General features: G+C 43.6%; 2 protein-coding genes across 2 annotated transcripts in view; one reads left to right on the plus strand and one right to left on the minus strand.

Moving 5' to 3' along the window:
* Window positions 1–2,133: 2,133 nt before the first annotated feature.
* On the minus strand, window positions 2,134–3,078 carry LOC112814908 (olfactory receptor 6N2-like). Its single transcript, XM_025860668.1, has one exon. The coding sequence runs from the start codon at window positions 3,076–3,078 to the stop codon at window positions 2,134–2,136; it is 945 nt and encodes a 314-aa protein (XP_025716453.1).
* An 11,632-nt stretch (window positions 3,079–14,710) lies between these two features.
* The window catches only part of LOC112814959 (interferon-activable protein 203-like), a 90,971-nt gene continuing 84,033 nt past the window's right edge, over window positions 14,711–21,648 (plus strand). Inside the window, exon 1 of the mRNA XM_025860745.2 lies at window positions 14,711–14,950. The gene's annotated coding sequence lies outside the window, so the exon portion shown is untranslated. The remainder of the gene's footprint in view (window positions 14,951–21,648) is intronic.

The following is a 21,648-nucleotide window of genomic DNA, read 5'->3' on the forward strand; positions in this document are numbered from 1 at the left end:
AGGCCCCCTGCGGACTGCCATGACCCTCTGAATTTGCAGGCCACCGACTGCTTCTCCCACCGTGTGGCGCTCGGTCAAGGCCACAGACCTTCTGTTTCAGGTCAACACGGCAACTTAGAGGGCACGCACCCTGGTGATATGGTGGGAAGGGTTAGAAACCCTTGGTGTTGTCCACTCCCAGCCTATTTCTAAATTCCCATGTAACTTGTTCAGGTTATTTCCCACCCACCGACTTCAGTTTTATCTTCTGTAAAGACAAGAGGGATTTTGAGGAGATGGCTGCTTAGGCCCTGCCTAACCCAGAAGTTCACCTATGTGCAGATGGTGTCTGCTCCAAGTAAGTCTTCAAACGTTCTCTGTTGGCTTAACCTGGGATTGAACCTTGTTCCCTGGTCTCACCAGGGCAGGCCCTTCTGGTCCCGCAGCCACTCCTGCAGGAAAGCAACAATCGCTTTGACTAGGGACGGGTTTGGTTCCTGCTGTTGTTGTTACTCCCCATAAGATTAGCCTTCATGGTTTAATAATATTAAAACAAGTTTCTTCTTATTTAGGACCCCCCCCCCAAAGCTCAGAGCAGAGAATGTAGTCCAGTTCTGGGCTGGATGGTCAGGGAAAACTGACCTGAGGCCAAGGCTACATTGTCCTTGGAAAAACCTCAAGTGGGACAGTCTATCTTCATTGAATAAGTGGGAATTCCCAAATATTCTATAGCTCTAGTGGGAGGGAGGTCAGTGCTACTATATGTCACCCCACATACATTTTCCTTCCAGTAAAATAAGTTAAAATAAACACCAAGTCATCCTTGCCCTAGAAATAAAGTATCTCAACATCATTAGGAAAAAACCAGAAACCCAAAACCTGTTCACTCTATCATTTTTTAAAAGGCTGCCCAGAATTATTTTAAAAATAAGTTTTCTTTTTGTATTTTCAGTAGAGTTGCTGCCATGTTATCCTGAGACAAGGCATCGCCTATGAGGATCCTACAGTTCCATGTCTGGTCTGAAGGGAACTTTCAGAGAAGTCCCATCTAGGTCCCCAGGGGATTCGGATTCCAAGGTCTGGAAGGGTTGGGGAAATATCAGAATCAATGTCTTGCGTGGCTACTTTACTTTCCCTCAGTCCCTTTCTGCCAATCCAGGCACTGCTTCCCTTCAATTTCATGACCTCCCCCCACCTTCGGGGCACATAGAGCAAAACTGAAATGTTTATATCTTGGTATCAGTCAATATGTCACTGGTGGTGATGGAGGTGGTGATGGTCATGGTGGTGATGGTGGTGGTGATGGAGGTGGTGCGGCGGGAAGAGAGGGTGGGAAGGTGGGATCATTTTGCTTATGGTTCCCCCCCCCGATTACGGGAGGGAGAGGGATGGAGGACCGAATCTTCAAAACAAAACTGCAAACTCTGAAAACAGAAATCGTGCCTTCTTTTTATTATCTCTCTTGGTTCCCAGAGCTAGCACTGCGCTCATAGGAGTCCATCCATGATGTTGCCCGGATGACTGACTGACGATCTCAAACTCACAGTGCAGGGCATATTTCCGTGACTCACTTCTAACCATCAGCACCCCCAGCACCCTTATCTCTAGCACCCAATCCTCCCCGTAAGAGAACAAGTTCCCAGCTACAGTAGCTTCAACCTTTCTTGTACCGCAGGATTCCAGGAACATGGAGCCGTGTGCTTCTACCAGCCATCTTCCCATGGTTTCCCAATCCACATCTGAACATTCACCTTAGAAGTTCTTTCATTTTTCATTTGGCAATCTTGTTTTCCTCCTTTCTCGGGGCTTCTCCAGGAATCCCATCCTGAACATAATCCCACAGTCAGCTTTTGTTCTTCCAAATTCTTTCAAACACAGTTCCATCTCTCTAATTTCCAAGTTTGCCTAAATATCTGCACCTGGATCCTTATTTTTGGTTATTTTTTTCTCAGATATGTCCTCTCGCCCATGTTAGGTAGGCATGGGTTCAGAGGCTATGTCTCTCTGATCTCTACAATGTTCTCAGTTTGCCTCAATCCAAGACTCAGTCCACTTGAATTGGAATATGGAGTGTGTTTGAAAAAACTTATTTGATTGATTGTTTGATCGACTAACCAATTAAATCCTACAGTCACCGAATGACTCTGTAGATCCTCAGGGTCCCTTCAACATAGCCCTAATCCTCTGGGTGAACCTTCTGAAAGCGTCCTTCACCTCCTTGTTGCGAAGGGTATAGATGATGGGGTTGAGGAACGGGGTGAGAATGGCATATACCAGGGCGATACGCATGTCCGTGCCCTTGGAGCGGCTCTTGGGTGGCCCCACATACACCATGAAGGCAGAGCCAAAGAATAAGGCCACCACGGTCACGTGGGAGGAGCAGGTGGAGAAAGCCTTGGCCCGGCTGCCAGCCGAGGGCAGCTTCAGCACAGCCCTTAGGATACCCCCGTAGAGTCCTAAAATGAACACAAAGTTGCAGCCAGTGGCCACACCAATCACGGTCCCGTGGACGCGAGCGTTCCAGCCTGGGTCCACACATGCCAGCCGCATCAGTGGGGCCAGGTCGCAAAAGTAGTGGGCCACCTCTCTGAAGCAGAAGGGCAGACTGGCTGTGAGGCTGGCCGGCGCCAGTGCCGCGGAGAAGCCGGCCACCCACGTGGCCCCTGCCAGCCATAACTGCACCTTTCTGCTCATGAGCGCGTGGTAGTGGAGTGGGCGGCAGATGGCCAGGTAGCGGTCCAACGCCATAACCCCCAGCAGGTAGCACTCGGTCATGCCCAGGGAGTGGAAGACGTACAGCTGGGTGAAGCACACCGCTGCCGGGATGGGTGAGCGCCCACGGAGCCACGTGTGCAGCAGCGTGGGCACTGTGGTGCTGACATACCAGAGTTCCAGGAAGGAGAGGACACTGATGAAGAAGTACATGGGCGTGGACAGTCCCGCATCTGCCTGCACCAGCACAATGATGAACAAGTTCCCTGCCAGCGTGAGGAGATAGATGCAGAGGATGCCCAAGAACGCCAGAGGCCGCAGTGTGCTGGGGGCAGGGAAACCAGCAAGGAGGAAACTCTGGGTCCACGTGTGATTCAGCTGGTCCATGACTCCTAGGAACTACTTTGGGATCTTCCTGTCTTTGGAAAATGTTCCTCGTGCCAAGAACGCTAAGTGTGAGCACCTGGTAGGGTCTTGAACTTCTCTACCCAATGCCACTCCCTTTGCAATAGAAGAGTTGCACTTCCGAGGGCAGACTTGGTCAGACCCACATCTTAGAATCTGTTGTTGACAAGGCTGCAACTGGAAGCCAAGGCTCCTGATCCCAGTTCAGTCCTTTTCTAATTTATAATATTGGGTTCTAGAGAGTCAGGTACCTGGATTTTGTCCCTATTCCACCATCAGGAAATAGGAGACATAGGAAAATTCCTACCTCTAGCCTTCCTGTACTTTCCAATGATGAAAAGACCAGCAAAACTGGGGTGTGGAAAAGAAAGGAGTCATCCCCCAAACATGACTGTCAGGGACTCTTTCTGAAAGCCCTGCTGGCTTGTGGACTGTGCCCACAAGCTCTGGAGGGAGAGGTGGGGAATGACAGAGATGCAGGGGCCCTGAGAACAGTCCCTGACATCTCAGGTCCATGGTGCCCGATGGTGGCTCCCTCAGCAGACATGCCGTGTCTTTTGAAAGATGATCTCCGCAGGAGAAATGCACCGGGAATTCTCATGGAGAAAAACCATGAGGTCAGAAGTCCCAAGCAAGAAGTCCTACAGTATAAAAAGAAAAGACTTCTCTGAATCAGAGATTTGGCTTTGGCATGTGTTCTGTCACTGACCAGCAATGCACACTTAGCCAAGCAACTCCTCACATACCCTCCACTTCTTCTCTAAAATTGAAAAAAAAAAAAAAAAAGATTTGCACAGATGTATTCTAAGACTTACAACACAGAAAATGTATGGTTCCCTAAAGTCACTGAAAAATGTTTTTGGGGTGAGGGTGGAGATAAGTGATCTACACGAAGGTCCCAGAGTTCTCCTCCCACACCCTACACCCTAATGGTCTCCCCTAGGCAAGGTCAATGCCCTCCCTTCATCTTCTGCTTCCCTGTGCTCACCTCTGCTGTCCCATCCCTGCCCATTACTTGACTGTTTGGATGACATTAACACTCATAGCGTCCTCCTCAGCATCCTTTATACCCCAAGACTCTCCCCTACTTATATCTCATGTTCCTGGCCACGCTGGTCTCCCTCCGCTCCTTGCTATGTGCTCCCCGGGGTTGCTGGGTGTGACTAGCTCTCCCCAGGGGTTTCTCTGAGGCAGGAAATTGGGCACAGGGAAGTGAGGCAGATCTGCTCTATTTCTCAAGTGACTTTTCTCAACCCTGCAACCCTGATTGTTGGGCTCAGAATCCAGTCTCAGGGACGTTGCCTCTTGTGGGCCACTACAAGTTTTTGCAAGTTCCATATAGCTTTCTCTGAGGAGAGACAGCCCATCTCACATAATCTTGTGCACACATGGACAGTAACAGAAGTGAACGTCATCTTTCTAGAAATTGCCTTGTAAGACTTCTCAATCAGCTTCATTTCCACCAAAGACAAGGGCTGGATGACCCAGGAAGACTGAACCATCAGTTTGCCCATGACTAGCCTTGCCATGGTTTGAGAAAGGTCAGCAGCCACAACATCCTTCTTTGGTTCCCTTCCTGTCCATGACAACCATGATGACCACCGCCAATGGCTGCCCATGTCCACTATCACCCATTCACTGAGGCACTCATCACTGCATGTCTGCTCTGTGCCAAGTGCTGGCCCAGACCACTGCCACCAACTCCATCACCCCTGCCATCACCCCTTATACCACCACCACCATTACAACTACACAGGACACCCACGTGCTGCTGATCCAGCTTCCCGTCATCACTCTCAGGTTATGACCATCAGCATCATCTTCATAAAGGTCTTGCAGTCAGCATATGAACCCTGACCTCGACTGGCTACCATACCTATGCATGCACTGGGTGGTTATAAAGACCATATAAATAATAGACAGAAATCATTAACCCATTGGAGAATAATAGATCTGCCTCACTTGTAGATGCAAATGTGGTTTAACATTTAGGAATCAGAGACACAGGATAAGATAGTAGCAAAACTAAATGGGCTCTCAGGACATTAACCATGAGAGATTTGCTCATACCACAAAAACTTAGAGCCAACCATCTTAGCTCTTCAGGTCAACTGAGAAAATCTGCCTGAGAGAGCTAGAGTAGTTTACTTGGTTTTGAGAATTTTACTTTAGAAAACGATATAACCTCAAGATCAGAAGAATCTCTACTTGAGTAAAAAATTCTCAGCTGCTTGGGCAATTAGAGGTTCTCATACAGTCATTTCTAGCCCCGAGTCTATATACTTCATGTCACCTGAACAGCTGACCTTCCTCCAGGATGGATGTTTGCAACTGCCATTTGACAAAATTGCTGCGCTCCCCACAGTCCCAAACACCAAACGCCCCTAATTTGCAGTCTTACTTGTGGATCTGTGAGATTCTGAGACAGACCTCCCCCATGCTCTGTAGTGCCCTGTTGTTTATCAACCGGCTTGGCAATAAGAGTACGTTACCCTGACTGTGTTTGCCTTCAGAAAGCAATCGATGTGACACACACGTGTGTTTACAAGAAGTTTATACACCAACGCAGATATGCGTTTATAAGAAGTTTATACACAAACGCAGATCGAGGTAATAATTTGTGCTAAAGAATTGGCAGCGTTCGAGTTAAAAGTAGCAAGAAGAAAGACTATAAATGTTGGAGTGTTAGAAATGTACGCTTTGCTTGGCTGAGGAGGACATTTATTTTCTTCACTTCCTCCTTCACCTGCAGGACATGCTCACTTAATATTTATTCTGTATTAAAAATGGAAAAAGAGCAAGAGGTACCTTCTGGTGCCTCCCTCAAGTATTTACAATGTAGCAAAAGAGAACAATATAGCAACTGATGACCTGCCAGGCTGTTAAGTGAAGAAAGTAGGATTTCCAAAGTGTCAACATTTGACAGTATGATTGTTAATACTTGAAAAAAAAAGCCTGTGTACAGGAAGTGGTTAGAAATAAGAGATGAGTAATTGTTCAAAACAATTGTATAAGTGAGTTTTTATTTTTATTCATCTACATATTCTGTATTATGGACATATTTATATATAATATTATTCTTCAAGGAAAAAAAAAGTGAACCAAAGGTTAGAAAAGGGGTTATCAAAAGCAGCTTAAATAGTTTGAGGAGAGAGAAAATCGCAATGATTCTGTTCTTCATTAATTAAATATATTTGTTAATTTTTTTCATTTTCCACGCTATTAAGAAAAATATGAGATATATAAAATATAATCCCTTTCCTCAAGAGACTTAATTTGGAGTGAGGAAGACAGACCCCAAAATAGGCATTTATAAAACAACAGGGGCTCTTAAATGTATGAAGAGATATTCAACACGACTCATAGTAAGATTCATACAAATTTAAATACATTGAGGTACTTTCCTCACCTTCAGATTGACAAAGATCCAGAAGTTTAAACACACCCTTTGTTGGCAAGCCTGCTCGGGCATTGCTCATAGGAGTACAGAATAGCATGATACATTTGGAGGAAAATCTAGCAACACTCAGGCTCACTACAGGTTCAGTCGTGCACAGCAATCCCGCTTGCAGGAATCTGTCTTGCAGATATGTATGCATGCATATACGAAATGATGTGTACACAAAGTTATTTGTTGTAATTCTGTTTGTAGCAGCAAGGCTGGAAGCAGCCCGTGAACCTTCCAGTAAGGGACCGGTTAAATTAAACACACAATGGAACACCACGGATCCATTTACCAAAAGGCCATTTCTATAGCGATATGGAATGATCTCCAGAGCACATATGAGAATATTCATATTTACTTGTTTTTGCATGAAGAAAACACTGCAGGGTAGTTGTTTCCTACTGTGGGGATGAGGGCTGGCAAGGGATAAGAAGGGGCAAATGGACATGGGTCAGAGAAATACTCCTCTGCATATCCATTCATGATTTTTTTTAATAATGTAGATATATTATCTATTAAACAAATATTTTAAAATACATATTAACATAGTGACACGGTGCAATCATTATATCCTGGTTTGCCCAAGCGAGTTCTGGTCAATGCCTATTTTCCAAAGATAATTATTAGTAGTGCCCCGATTCATTCTTAAAAATATCTGGGTTTATTTAATTGGTAAACTATATAAGCATCTGGGTGATAGAATGTTAGCTTTAAAGATACTGCAGAGTTTGTGGTCTGAATATGTATGTATATGCACACATACATATCATTCTCTGGCTCCTTCCTTTTGCCATGTTGACAACAGCTTTATCACTCCAGAAAGAGAAAAATAAGTCAATAACATGTATATATATCTATGTATGTAGTGTATATAGATATATATATATATATATATAGTATATAGAAAGCTATATTATGATCTAGTATCTAGAAATAATCATATATGCTTATATATAAGTATATAAATGGTATACATAATCTATAGAAATAGGTACGCATACACAGTATATATAGAAATAAGTTTACATATACAGCGTTTAGAAAGGAGTGTATGTACTTACTTCTCTCCTTCTGGAGTAACAGCACCGATGTTAACATGGAAGAAGAAAGAAACCAAAGAGTTGGCCCTGAGATGTCCACCCAATGAGTCACATGGATGCATGACTTCTGACTTCCTTCCGCATCATAGCAGAAGAAAAGAAGTGATATTTGTAAGACACAGTGAGGTGAACAGGAAGGCTGCTTGCCGACCCATGCACATGGCCCAGGGGCTGATTTCCTGGGGCTCTCGCTCACCCCTCAAAGGGAGAGGTGCAGGGGGAGGAGTCAGTCACTCTCCTCATGTCTGCACCTGGAGGGAAGCCCTGCTCTAGGGGCGACTGGAATGGAAAGGCTTCCAGAAGCCCGTGGAGTAAGAGGGGGGGTGAGTCCAGAGCACTGCCCTGGCGTCCACAAGAGGAACGATTGCTGGCTGGGGTTGGGAAGGGGACCTCCTCCCCGTCACCCCCACGAGGTCTGCAGGAAGTCCAATCGTTCATTCATTCCCTTTTCATTTACTAGTCAATGGACGGACACATAGGCTCCATACGAGGAGTCAGGAGTGGGACGTGGGCTGTCCTGAGTCGTCAGGTAAGCACGTCTGTCCCCACGGCGGGACTGTGGTCCCTACAGCTCACCGCACGGTACTGAAGAGTAGGACCTGAACATTCGCCAGGGATGCTTTCGGCCCGCCACCGGGGTATGCGCTGACCTGTGAGCTCCCCTCAGCAAGAGGAACGGAGACAACACAGTGCAGTCGAACAGAAAGACCCCAAAGCCACGCGTTAGGGCAAAGGGTTAATTTTGCAAAGGCAGGGAGAAGCGCACAGGAGGCTCCAGGGGGATTTGAGAAACCTAGATCCAGAGAAGATGCTTGATTTGGAGTCTTACCAATTCCACTAACCCACACGTGACAGCCATGGATGATTCACACAAAATGGGGCTCGCTCAGGGAAAGGGATTCCCCCCACTGCAGAAAGCTATGTGGCAAATTTGAAATAATAATGACCATTTTTTGGTCATTATTATTTTCCAAGTATAAACTAAAGTAACCGTCACAAGTATTTTGGTCATTATTATTTTCCAAGTATAAAATAAAGTAACCCTCACAAGAATTACTTAAATGAGATTCCACTGTGGTCCACATTTTCCAGATGAGATTGAGCGCCTGGTCCGAGGTCATGGAACAAGAAGTGCTGGCGATAATGATTGATTGAATCAGGCACACGGGCTTCAAAGGCCCTTCTGGAACCACTATACTGCCCTGCCTCCAGGATAGTAAGGTTGCTTTATTATTTATGGAATACCTCTTCACTCTCAGGAACACTCAGGGTTAGGCACCTTGTATGTGTCGTTTCCTTTAATCTTTATAGAACGGTGTGGAGATCATTATATACACGTATAACATCATGAGAAAAATGGATGTTTGGAGAGAGGTTATGTTTTTTTACCGGCATAAATAGAAGTGGCAAACTGGGGTTTGGACCAGCACCTCCCCCTCTCTGTTCTGGATTCTCGGATCTCGGGCCCTGCTTTCTCTAGGAAGTGTGGCAACCCCAGACTCAAAGGTCCCTGAGCAGGAGGGAACGTGAGCGGCCAGGTGCTGCGGCTCCGGTTGGACAGAGAGAGCGAGGCCGCGGATCTCACCAAGGTCACGCCCGCCAGAGAGACTGGGACCGGGGGTCGGGTCCATGTCTCTTCACAGCAGCTCCAGGAATCTTTGGGGTTTTTGTTTGTTTGTTTGTTTGTTTTGTTTTTCATTTTTACAGAAAAACAATTGAAAACAATTTTATGAGGACAGAGACCCGTCTCTGCCATGCTGCAGTCCTGCCTTTGTCCCCAACGAGCCACGCATCCTCAGCAGGGCCTGTCACTTCCCTGGCCTGCCGTTCCCTGGCCTGAAGAACAAGAAGACTGAACTCTAGGATCTCAGCAGAGGAACTAGTTGGGAGCCGGCGGAAAAAAGTGGGTGTAACGGTGACGGGGCTTCTGGTCCCCAGTCCTACTTTCTATTTGAGTCTGCTTTCTACTTTGTGCATATCTGCTTCCTATATTATGGTTCTAATGTTTGTTTGTTTGAAAATATGGGATCAGATGATTTCCTGGGTGTCTCCCCTGACTCTTCAAGAGAGTCTATTTCTTGCTAGGCGAGGCTGCAACTGCTGAACTGACATGAAGAAGGAATGAGCATTCCCATCCCGTGGCTGCCGGCCTGAGGCCAGGGTGCCCCTGAACAGGTGATAGGATGCAGCACCCTCATCAGAAGAGTCAACGAGAGTCGGGCCTCAGGCGTCTGGATTGGGGCCCAGGAACCAAAGGCTGTATGAGAGCCTAACTGAACTAAAAACTCCTACTAATGGCAGGGATAGGGAAACAGGTCTGCGCAGCAAGGGAGGTGGGCAGGCCTGAGACCTCTGACATACTAATGACTCTTCCGTTTCTTCCACGTCTCACACAGAATCCAGGTGCATTAAGAGACTAAGGATGAGTTTTTTAGTAGATCCGGTGCCACAGGCCAGGGCAGGTGGAATCATCGTAATGCTGAGCTCCAGCATTTTCTGAATCGATTGCCTTTAATTGTGTCTCCCACTTACCGCCTGCTTGTATGTCTTCCTCTCCGTCCATTCTGAGCTGTCGCTAATCATGGAACCCACCTCCTTACCTACCTATATTGGTCCTTTGCCTAAAACGTCCTCCCCCCCCACCCCACCTGGGCATGACCCCGAGATCCATTCTTTTCCTAGACTAGTCGTGTAACATTCTGAGCCTCACTTTCCTTATGTACAAGCTTATAGACCCACTTCAGTGGGCTCTCAAATAGCATTTCTGCTATTCCTACTAATTTGTTGGTGGTAGATACATAGGTTTTGAATAAATTACTAACGGTTGGTCTGAGGGGGCTGAAAGATCAGGCAACTCTGAATGTCATTTCAACGGACCTCCATTAACAAGGGCTAAAACACCCCACCCACGTAGTCAGTCCCCGTTCTGGGTAAGCTCCCAGAGCCTCGGACCTCTGCTCGCTAGATGGGGAGTCAGCATGAGTTCTGTCCTGCCTCGCTCAGTGCAGAGGCACTCCTGAGATGGGGGAGTGTTTGCTGAGCAGCACAGAGCTGTGCCCACGTGTGGGGCCTGAAGGAATCCTTCCGGGTGGGGGTGGGGAGCCCAGACAGCATCCACGGACTGGGGGATGGCCTAACTTAGTTAAAACAAAAAAACAAAAACAAAACTCTACTAATGGAAGGGGCAGCCAGGATGGGGAGACAGGGGCAGGGTCTGAGACCTCTGATATACTGGGGCTTCTGTTTCTGCCATGTGTAACACAGAACCTGGGCGCATGAAGACACTCTCAGCTCACGCCCAGCAGCACAGGACCGTGCTGACAATCTTCGAGCAGCGTGGCCAAAACTAACCTTAGATATTCCCCTGCTTCTCAGTTAGATCTCAGGCAGTAGTACTGAACCCCATATCCTTAACCAACCCGGGCTTTTGCTCGTGCCCCGCTTTGGTCAAGCAGACGCGTCTTGGACCCATTGCTGAACCGTCACTGTCACACGGAGCCTGTGTGAAGGACCTGGATATACCTAGATTTCCCACAGGGAAGCAGGACGGCCAGACCCATCCAGCTAAGGAATCCCTCCCACAAAACTTTTCTTCTGAGCAACTCAGGGGACAGAGCAAGGCGCTCACAAGTTTGCTAATGAGAAGGCAAACAAGCTGTTTAATTGAGCTGGGGAAGCCAGAGGGTGAGGCAAGGGTGCTGCTCCCAGGGGCTCTGCCTGCTTAATGAGGCACAGTCTTAACTTTGGTAATTATCAGCCTTTTGTCTGCAGAGACCGCCCCCTTCCTGAGTTGTGGAGTGGGCACTTTGGGGAGGCCCCCGTCTTCTCTGCTTGCCTCCCTCGTTTCATCCTAATTGGGAACATGGGAATGCAGACCAAGATGTCGAGAAAGCAGCTCTAGTATACCGTACTTCCCAGGCCCAGTCAGGAGACGCCGGGGTCCCAGCTTCGCCTGAGCCCCACAGAAGAGTGTCTGTTCCCTGCACTCAGCGGAGGCGCTGTGGACGTACAAGTGGGGGGGCCGGGGAGCAAACAGGCCTGAGTTTGAGTCCAAGCTCTGCCACTGACCAACAGACTCAGAGGCAGTCACACACTTTCCCTGACCCCTATTTCTGTGGTACTGAAATATGGAGATTGGATTTTATAAATTCCATGGTTTTTTTTGAACTCCAATTTTCTGAACTATAATAAATAATGTGGTTTTTTTTTTCATTCTGATACCCAGGAAAACAGCATCAAGGATCAAGAGTAGTAGACTAACTTATGCTTTGAAAAAAAAAAAAAAAGAGAGAGAAAGTTTCTTGAGAGTGAAGGAAATGGAAGAGAAACAGGGAATAGCACAATAGACAAAGGTGTGCCCAACCCCCACAAACAGGAGCACACACCACCTGAGTTCAGACAAAGGAAGGGATGGCCACAGTGTTTGCTCTTTCAGATAGTTTTTTAAACTCTCATTTCCTTTTTAAGAAAAAAAATGATCATTTCCTTCAAAAAAAAAATAATAAAGTGGTCCTGAGCGCCTGCCTGTCAGCGCATCCCTGCTTGTCTGTCTGTCCATCCGTACATACTCGGCGCTGTGTCTCCTGGCTGCCAGGGGCGAGTTAGCCCATGCAGTCAGAAAACCCGGCATTTGAATCCCACTTCCACAAATCGGCAGTGACAGGATGAGGTGCAATTTAACTGAACCCTTCCTGCCTCATTTTCAAAATTGAAAATGTCAATAATATCTACTTCTAAGGTTGTTGTAAGAACTGAAATAATTTATGTTGGCATGGGGTGGATGCTGCGAGAATGAAATCTAACTTTGCCGATTGCTATTCGGATGAGCATTACAGTGACACACCTAGTTCCGAATAAAACCAGAGAGATGGCCCTTACATCCAAGAGTCTAGTCCACAGAGGGCTTCAACAAAGGGCATCAACCCAAACAAGTTTCAGGGCTGCAGTGTCCCCGTGTCCCTTCAGAAGCTCTGTGACCACGTCCGCATTAATTAAAAGTGGTCACCTCACGATGGGCTCTGACAAACAAACTGAGGGCTCTAGAGGGGAGGCGGGTGGGGGATGGGTTGGCCTGGTGATGGGTATTAAGGAGGGCACCGTTTGCGTGGAGCACTGGGTGTTATGCGCAAACAATGAATCATGGAACACTACATCCCAAACTGATGATGTAATGTGTGGTGATTAACATAACAATAAAAATTATTTTAAAAAAATAAAAATAAAAGTGGTCACCTCAGACACTGAGCCAGACTGTTCCCTTCAAGGATCTGAACTCCTTCTGACAAGGGGCGAAGCACAGCAGATGCTTTTTAGGAGGTCCCACCTAGAAACGAGGGAGGTCTCAACAAAGGCGTACCAGCCTTCATGAGTTATCCGGAGGAATCAAGCGACACAAGAAAGGAACCTGACCAACGGCTGGTACAGAGGAGACATTTAGTTAATAAGAAGTCCCTGTCTTCCTCCCTTTTAGAAGTGCCCCAGCTGCTGAAATCCCCCCCACGGTGGGATCACTCATCATCCTGCCCACGGAGTTTCATATTAGCTCTGGTCTTCCTGTGTGTTCTGGTGCAAAGAATTCTTCCGCTGTCTTTAAACACCATAACACATTTTTTTCATTTTTTTAATAGATCTTATTTTTTAGGGCAGTTTTATGTTCATAGCAAAACTGAGCAGAAATTACAGAGCTCTCCACACCTCCTGCCCCCATGCATTCACTGCTTCCCCCACCATCAACATCCTGTACCAGACGACCACTGATGAACCCACACTGACTGACGCACCATTTTCACCCAATGTCCATGGCTGCGTGAGGCTTCAGCCTCAGTGGTGCACATTCTATGGGTTTGGACAAATGTATGCTGTCACGTATCCATTGTAGTATCACTCAGTCTAGTTTCACTGCCCTCAAAATCCCATGTTCCTCCTCTCTCTCTCCCCTACTCCCTGACAACCACTCTTTTTACTATGTCCACACCGTTGCCTTCTCCAGAATGTCATGTAGTTGGAATTATTCTGTTTGGAGCCTTTTCAGATTGGCTTCTTTCACTTAATAACAAGCAGTTAAGGTACCTCCATGTCTTTTCATGGTTTGACAGCTCGTTTCTTTTTACATTGACTAATGGTCCAAATGTACACATGATGTTGGTTTGGATTAAGACAATCGGCTTTCTTCGTTTCTGTAGACAGCCTCAGAACATTTGCCTACATTAGCTTTTGGGAAGGCTCATCCTTCCGGCAGATCCGGTGGTGGGTTTACCACAATACTGTCCCCTGACTGCTGCCATTTACTTGACATTCCAGGGTGTATGGAACTCCAGACTGCATGCACAGTGCCACAGGAAAAACACTGCAAAACAAAGGGTTTATCAGGCCCCCTAACCTTCAAGAAGCTCAGTGCTCTTCCAGATTTTTCGAGGCTTCAAAAATGAGTACACTAACCATTTGTATTTACCCATGACTAATGCAGAAAGCATGTGTAACCATGATTTTAATCATTGGGGTAAAGCAGCCTAGTCAAAAGGCAATAGTGCCAAACTCCTTTGATATATTTGAATAAGGACTTATATTTATAATGACCTTCTATCTCTGTGAAACTTCAGGTTTGTCACCTATTAAAAACTGGGTGAGTGCTTAGGAACCATTTAAACAACAGCAGGGTCATAGAAGGCCCACCCCCATTCCAGAAAATGCAGTCAAGTCCTAGCAGAAAGAGAAGCCTCTACCAACTTCTCCTGACAGTGCTGGTCCGTGAACAGGAATGCAGGGGAACGTAGCTAGGGGGCACACCTCTCCCATGTGATACGCTGAACCTCATTCAAGGGCTATAGGTTTCTAATGACCCACGTGTAAATGAGCTGAAAAAGAAAAGTCTAACGTTCAAACTCCCTTCAGCCACTGATACTTTTAAGTCAGAAAAAAGCAAAGAGGGATTTCTTGACTATTGTTTCTCCTTGTGCAAGATTATTATTTACCGACAGGAAACTTCACTTTCTTGGGCTGCTGAAATAGAAACCTACAAGTTTGAGAGGCGGAGCCTCAAAATCGCTCCCTAAATAAGAAACTCCTTTCTCAGATGTTAGCACAGTGTGAGATGAACATCAACAACCGTGTCTTTAAGTGACTCTACCCTGTGCCATTTTTCCTTGTTATCTTTCAGAAAACTTCATTTTCTCTGTCCTTCATGAGATTATAACATCATGAAGTAGACTGGGCACAGCTTTTCTTTCTTCTTTCTTTTTTTTTTTTCCGTTCAGACAAGACCGTGATACCTGCATTTCCGAGGACGGCTGAGGAGGACATATCTGGGAAGGTAAAGATGCGTGTGAATTTCTCTAAGAAAGCCCTGGGTAGAGTGGGTACCCACACAATCACAGTGGAGACTTCATTATGGGGTTGTCTGGGAGAAAAAGGGCTCTATCAACCATATGGAGAAAAGTGAAAACTGATTCCAGTCCTTCTCCTATCTAGGTGGAAAATAGACATCTTTCATCCTACCCACCCTGGGGCCTGAGCAAAGGGAAATGCGTTTTGACTTTTGCAAATTTAACATTAATTCTCACATGTCTACTGGCATAAGTTGGCATTTAGAGGAAAGCTTTGTTTTGTCCACTGGAGGATGAGCAGAAAACCTGGTGACTGGTGTTGGGCCTGGGTAAAAGACAAGACAGTAGCATGAGAAAATCACCATGAGCTAACATTAAGTAAAAGGTAAATCAGGACGTAAAGCTGTATTATGTGTATTAATACTAAGGGACTATCCCAATAAAAAAAAAAAAAATACTAAGGGACTATCCCAATTTACCAGGAGATAATCTCTCACTTCTACAAACACAGTTGCACCAAAATGTGGTTTCTTTACTTTTTCACGAGTCTGTTTAATTTTATTTTGAGTTTCATTCTACAACAAAGGCCAAAGGCATTATTTCAACGCTTTTTTGGATGGTTCCTCCTTTACTTAGTCACAGACAACTTTCATTGGTGCCAAGGGGTGAGGAAGAGTTTTAAATATATGACCTAGCTTTGGGATACATTTTGACCTTGTATGGCCTGGTACATGATGAATATTTTCTAATTATTTCATGGGTGCTTGAGAAGAATTTAGAAGTGTGGGATTTAGCATCCTGTCAGTTAGATAAAGGTTCTTAAGCTTGTTAATTGTGTTGGTCGAATCTAAATCTAAATCTTAACTATTTTTCACCTTGTTCTTTCAGCAATTGAGAGATGGTAAAATCTCCACCACTGATGGTGATTTTGTCAATTTCTCACATTGTCGTTCTCTTGATTTCAACCATATGTTTTTTAAATATAGTTTGCATATCCATGCAAGTATATATACTATGTGTGCATATGTGAAAATAAAGAAAACAAATATACTATATGCTTCTGTGTTGAGTAAAATGATAACAAATTATATATATTTTTTATTATTATTCAAGTACATAATTTAACTTTTATTTTCTTGGGAGTTGAACATTTTGTCATTATGTAGTGAAACTCCAACTGTACTGACATTTTTTTTTCCCTAAAACTTTATTATAAGCTACACGACTAAACTGGCTTTCTTCAAGTTAAGTTTTGAATAATATAACTTTTACTACGTTTTTGTTAAGTGACTTAATGCTCTATGTGCATTTGTTCAAGGATGTATAGCTGGATTTATTTTTAATCCAAATTGAAAACACTTGTCTCTGAGCTAGTGAGTTTGGTCCGTTTATATACATATTTTATGACTATGTTTTAATTTGATTCTGTCATCTTAGTTCATTTCAGTTTGCTTTCTTCTTCTCCCTTCTTGCCAGGTTTCTTTAACAATTTTTTATCTCTCTTCTCCTTAAAGACAAATGCCTTAGCAAACTCTCATATCCTCTGGCTCCTAACCTCCCGTTACTATGTTGATATACTTTCTGTTTTCCTCTCTCTGGTTCTTCCTGTGTTTATTTATAAGACTGCTGAGGAAGACAGTCGTTCCCTCTTACTTCCCTTTCGGTCCCCAACGTTTCTTAGACTTGTTCTTTTCTAGAATAGTTCTTGCCAAAGAGTTGTTAGTGTGGGTCTTTGTGTTGCCACACTTTTGAAGCTTTGAATCTGAGATTAATTTTCATTGTGGAAAAACACGTGTCACATAAAATTCACCATCTTAACCATTGTTAAGCATACCGTTCAGTAGTGTTGAGGGCATTTACACGGTTGTGTGACCAAGCCCCAGACCTCTTTTCATCTTGTGAAACTGAAACTCTGTCCCTGATAAACAACAAGGTCCCCATTCTCCCTCCCTCAGCCCCCAGCAAACATCCAAAACACTGCTTTCTGTCTCTGTGATTTGAATACTCTTGGTACCTCATACGAGCGAGTGTAATCATATAGTATTTGTCTTTTTGTGACTGTCTTACTTCACTTAGCGTAATGTCCTCAAAGTTTATCCATGTTGATCAGGTGCCAGAATTCCCTTTTTCTTTTTTTTCCTTTTTGCTATAAATGATTGCATTTATTTATTTATGTATTTATTTATTTTTATTCAAGTATAATTAACATACAGTGGTACATTAGTTTTAGATGTGCAATGAAAAGGAGACTCTTAAATATAAAGAACAAAGTGGTGGTTGCCAGAGGGGAGATGGGGAAGCAACTGGGGGAAATAGGGGATGGGGGTTAAGAATGCACTGATTGTGATGAGAATTTCCTTCCTTTTTAAGGTGGAATGATATTCCATTGTATTGTATACCACATTTTATTAATCCACTCACCCATTAATGGACAATTGTATTGCTTCAATCTTTTGGTTATTGTGAATGTCGCTGTAAGAAACATGGGTGTGTATATATTTCTTTCAGATACTGCTTTCACTTCTTTGTGGGTATATGCCTAGCAGTGGAATTCCTGGATCATAATAATTCTATTTTTAAGTTTTTGAGGGTTTTCCATATTGTTTGCATAACTGCTGCACATTTCCAACCACCGTATACAGGGGTTGTGACTTCTCTCTATCCTGACTGATTTATGCTATTTTCTGTTTGGTAGCAGCTATCCCAGTGGATGTGTTATGGTATCTCACTGTGCTATATTTCAATTTCCATAATGATTATTCTATAGTGAGTATTGATTATTATTACCCATTTTCTCCTATGCTCATTGTCCATTTGTATAGCATTTTTGATAAAAAGTCTAGTCAAGTTCTCTGCTCATTTTTAAACCAGGTCATTTGTTTTTCATTGAGTTGTAGCAGTTTTTATACATTAATCCCTTAGCAGATATATAATTAGCAAATATTTTCTGTCATTCCAAAGGAAAAGGTTTCCTTTCCCTCTGTTGCTTGTGTAGTATGGTGCACAGAAGTTTTTCATTTTGATGTGCTCAGGGTTATGTGTTTCTCTTTTGTTGACAGTACATTGGGTGTCACACTGAAGGACCCATTGCCACCTCCAGTGTCAGAAACCTTTGTCCTGATGTTTTCTGAGAGTTTTATCATTTTAGCTCTTATGTTTAGATCTTTAATCCTTTTGAGTTAATTTTTATATATGGCCTAAGCCAGTTTCATTCATTTGCATATGAATGTCCTGACTGCCCAACACTATTTTTGAAAAAAGAAGAAGAAGAAAAGAGGAATCCATCAAAATCCTAGAGGAGAACATAGGCAGTAACCTCTTTGACATCGGCCACAGCAACTTCTTTATTGATTCATCTTCAAAGGCTAGTGAAACAAAAGCAAAAATGAACTTTTGGGACTTCATCAAGATAAAAAGCTCTGCACAGCAAAAAAAACAGTCAACAAAGCAAAGAGGCAACCCACAGAATGAGAGAAGCTATTTGCAAATGACACTACAGATAAAGGGCTGGTATCAAGATCTATAAAGGACTTCTCAAACTCAACACCCAAAAAACAAATAATCAAGTCAAAAAATCGGCAGAAGACATGAACAGACACTTCTCAAAAGAAGACATGCAAATGGCTAACAGAAACAGGAAAAAATGTTCATCATCATTAACCATCAGGGAAATTCAAATCAAAACCACACTGAGATACCACCTTATACCAGTTAGAATGGCAAAAATTGACAAGGCAAGAAACAACAAATGTTGGAGAGGTTGTGGAGGAAGGGGAACCCTCTTACACTGTTGGTGGGAATGCAAGTTGGTCCAGCCACTTTGGAAAACTGTGGAGTGCCTCAGAAAATTAAAAATAGAGCTACCCTATGACCCAGCAATTGCACTCCTGGGTATTTACCCCAAAGACACAGATGTAGTGAAAAGAAGGGCCTTATGCACCCTAATGTTCATAGCAGCAAAGTCCGCAATAGCCAAACTGTGGAAAGAGCCGAGATGCCCTTCAGCAGATGAATGGATAAAGAAGATGTGGTCCATATATACAACGGAATATTACTCAGCCATCAGAAAGGATGAATACCCAAATTTTACATCAACATGGATGGGACTGGAGGAGATGATGCTAAGTGAACTAAGTCAAGCAGAGAAAGTCAATTATCATATGGTTTCACTTATTTGTGGAACATAAAGAATAGCAGGGAGGACATTAGAAGGAAGGGAAAAATGAAGGGGATGGAAATCGGACGGGGAGACGAACCATGAAAGACGATGGACTCTGAGAAACAAACCGAGGGTTCTAGAGGGGAGGGGGGGAGGGGGGATGGGTTAGCCCGGTGATGGGTATTAGGGAGGGCACGTTCTGCGTGGAGCACTGGGTGTTATACGAAAACAATGAATTGTGGAACACCACATCAAAAACTAATGATGTAGAGTGTGGTGACTAACATAACATCATAAAATTAAATTTAAAAAAGAAGAAGAAAAGAAGAAAAGAAAAAGAAACAGACTCACAAATGCTGAGAAGCAATGATTTCCAGAGGAGGACGAGTGAAACAGGTGTGGGGGATTAAGTGGCACAAACTTCTGGGGATAAAGTAAATAAGTCACAGGGATAAGAAGTACAGCACTGGGAAGATAGCCAGTAATATGGTAATAACTTTGTATGGTGACAGATGGTGACTAGGCCTAATGGGGGCAAGCTCTGCATAATGTATACAGTTGTTGAATCACTGTGCTGCACACCTGAAACTAAGGACACATTGCACGTCAACTACACTTCAATTAAAAAAGTGTGATTTAAAAAAAGCATTTGACCATATATGTGAGGGCTTGTTTCTGTGTTATTGTTTCCCACTGGTCTTTATGCCAGTCCCACGCTGTTTTGATTGAAATCAGAAATGTGAGGCCTCCCAATCTGCTCTTCCTTTTCAAGATCGTTTGGACTGGTGGGACGGATGGGGTGGCCGGGTGATAGATATTGGGGAGGGTATGTGCTATGGTGAGCGCTGTGAATTGTGTAAGACTGTTGAATCACAGATCTGTACCTCTGAAACAAATAATACATTATATGTTAAAAAAAAAAAGAAGATAGCAGGAGGGGAAGAATGAAGGGGGCGGAATCGGAGGGGGAGACGAACCATGAGAGACGATGGACTCTGAAAAACAAACTGAGGGTTCTAGAGGGGAGGGGGGTGGGGGGATGGGTTAGCCCGGTGATGGGTATTAAAGAGGGCAGGTTCTGTGTGGAGCACTGGGTGTTATACGTAAACAATGAATCGTGGAACACTACATCAAAAATTAATGATGTACTGTATGGTGATTAACATAACATAATAAAAAAAAGATTGTTTGGACTATTTGGAAGCCTTTAAGATTCCGTATAAATTTTAGCATGAATTTTTCTCTATCTGCAAAGAAATGCCACCGGGATTCTGATGGGGATTGCATTGAACTTGTGGTTCATTTTGGGTACTATCAATACCTTAAGGTATTAGGCTTCCCAGTCCATAAATACAGGATGACTTCCCATGTATCCTGTCTTCTTTTATTCTTTTCAATCATGTTTTGTAGTTTTCTTTTTTTGTTGTTGTTGTTTGTTTTTTTTGTTTTGTTTTGTAGTTTTCAATGTACAAGTCCTTCACCTTCTTGGTTAAGTTTACTCCTAAGTATTTCATATTTTTGAAGCCATTGTAAATGAAATTGTTTCCTAATTTCCTTTTCAGATGGTACTTTGTTAGTGTATAAAAGTGAACCTGATTTGTGTGTTTGATTTTTTTTGTCCCACAATTTTGCTGATTTTATTAGTCGAATAGTGGAATCTTTCGGGTTTTCTGCATATAAGTTCATATTGTTTCGAGTTGATTTTTGTGTATGATGGAAGGCAGGGGCTCAGTTTCATTTTCTCATTTGTGTGTGTGTGTAGATATCCAGTCTCCCCAACATCATCTGTTGAAGAGACTACCCTTGGCTCCTTTGTCAAAGATCAGTTGACTGAATATTCGTGGGTTTATTTCTGTGCTCTCTCTTCTGTTCCATTGGTTTATATGTTTGTCTTTATACCGTTTGAAGTAAAGAAGCCCCCTCCAAATCAATTAAGTGTCTTTGATAGTGATACTGCTAAAGTTGAGAACTCCATTTCAACACAAGATTCAGGAGAATTGTCCGAGCAGGTAAGCATTTTTTTTTTAATTTTTAAAATTGATTTCAATTCAACTATATTTAACATACAATCTTATATTAGTCTCAGGGGTACAATATAGTGATTCAACAATTCTTCACATCAGTCAGTGCTCATCATGAGAAGTGTACTTTTAATCCCCATCATCTCTTTCACCCATCCCCCGCCCACCTCCCCTCAGGCACCCACCAGTTTGTTCTCTGTATTTAGGGATCTGTTTTGTTTGTTGGTTGGTCTCTTTTTTGTTTGTTTTTATATCTGAGTTGTAGGTTAGGTTGCTTTTTAAATAAAAATTTCATCTCATATTCTTCTGTTTTCTGGGAATACTACAGTTTGCATATAACATCCAAAAAGTAAATAAATAAATTTTATAAAATTTACTTATTATATTTTTCTATATTTGCTAAGAATATTACATTTTATAACTAACACATTTATAAGGCAAAAAAAAGTAAAACTTCCTTTTTCAAAGGGCATCATCTGCCAAAGCGCCAGATACGGTCTCTTTA

This window comes from Callorhinus ursinus, unplaced genomic scaffold (genome assembly GCF_003265705.2).
Source record: "Callorhinus ursinus isolate GAN/ISIS: 27379988/994484 unplaced genomic scaffold, GSC_fseal_2.0 scaffold88, whole genome shotgun sequence".
Lineage (NCBI taxonomy): Eukaryota > Metazoa > Chordata > Mammalia > Carnivora > Otariidae > Callorhinus > Callorhinus ursinus.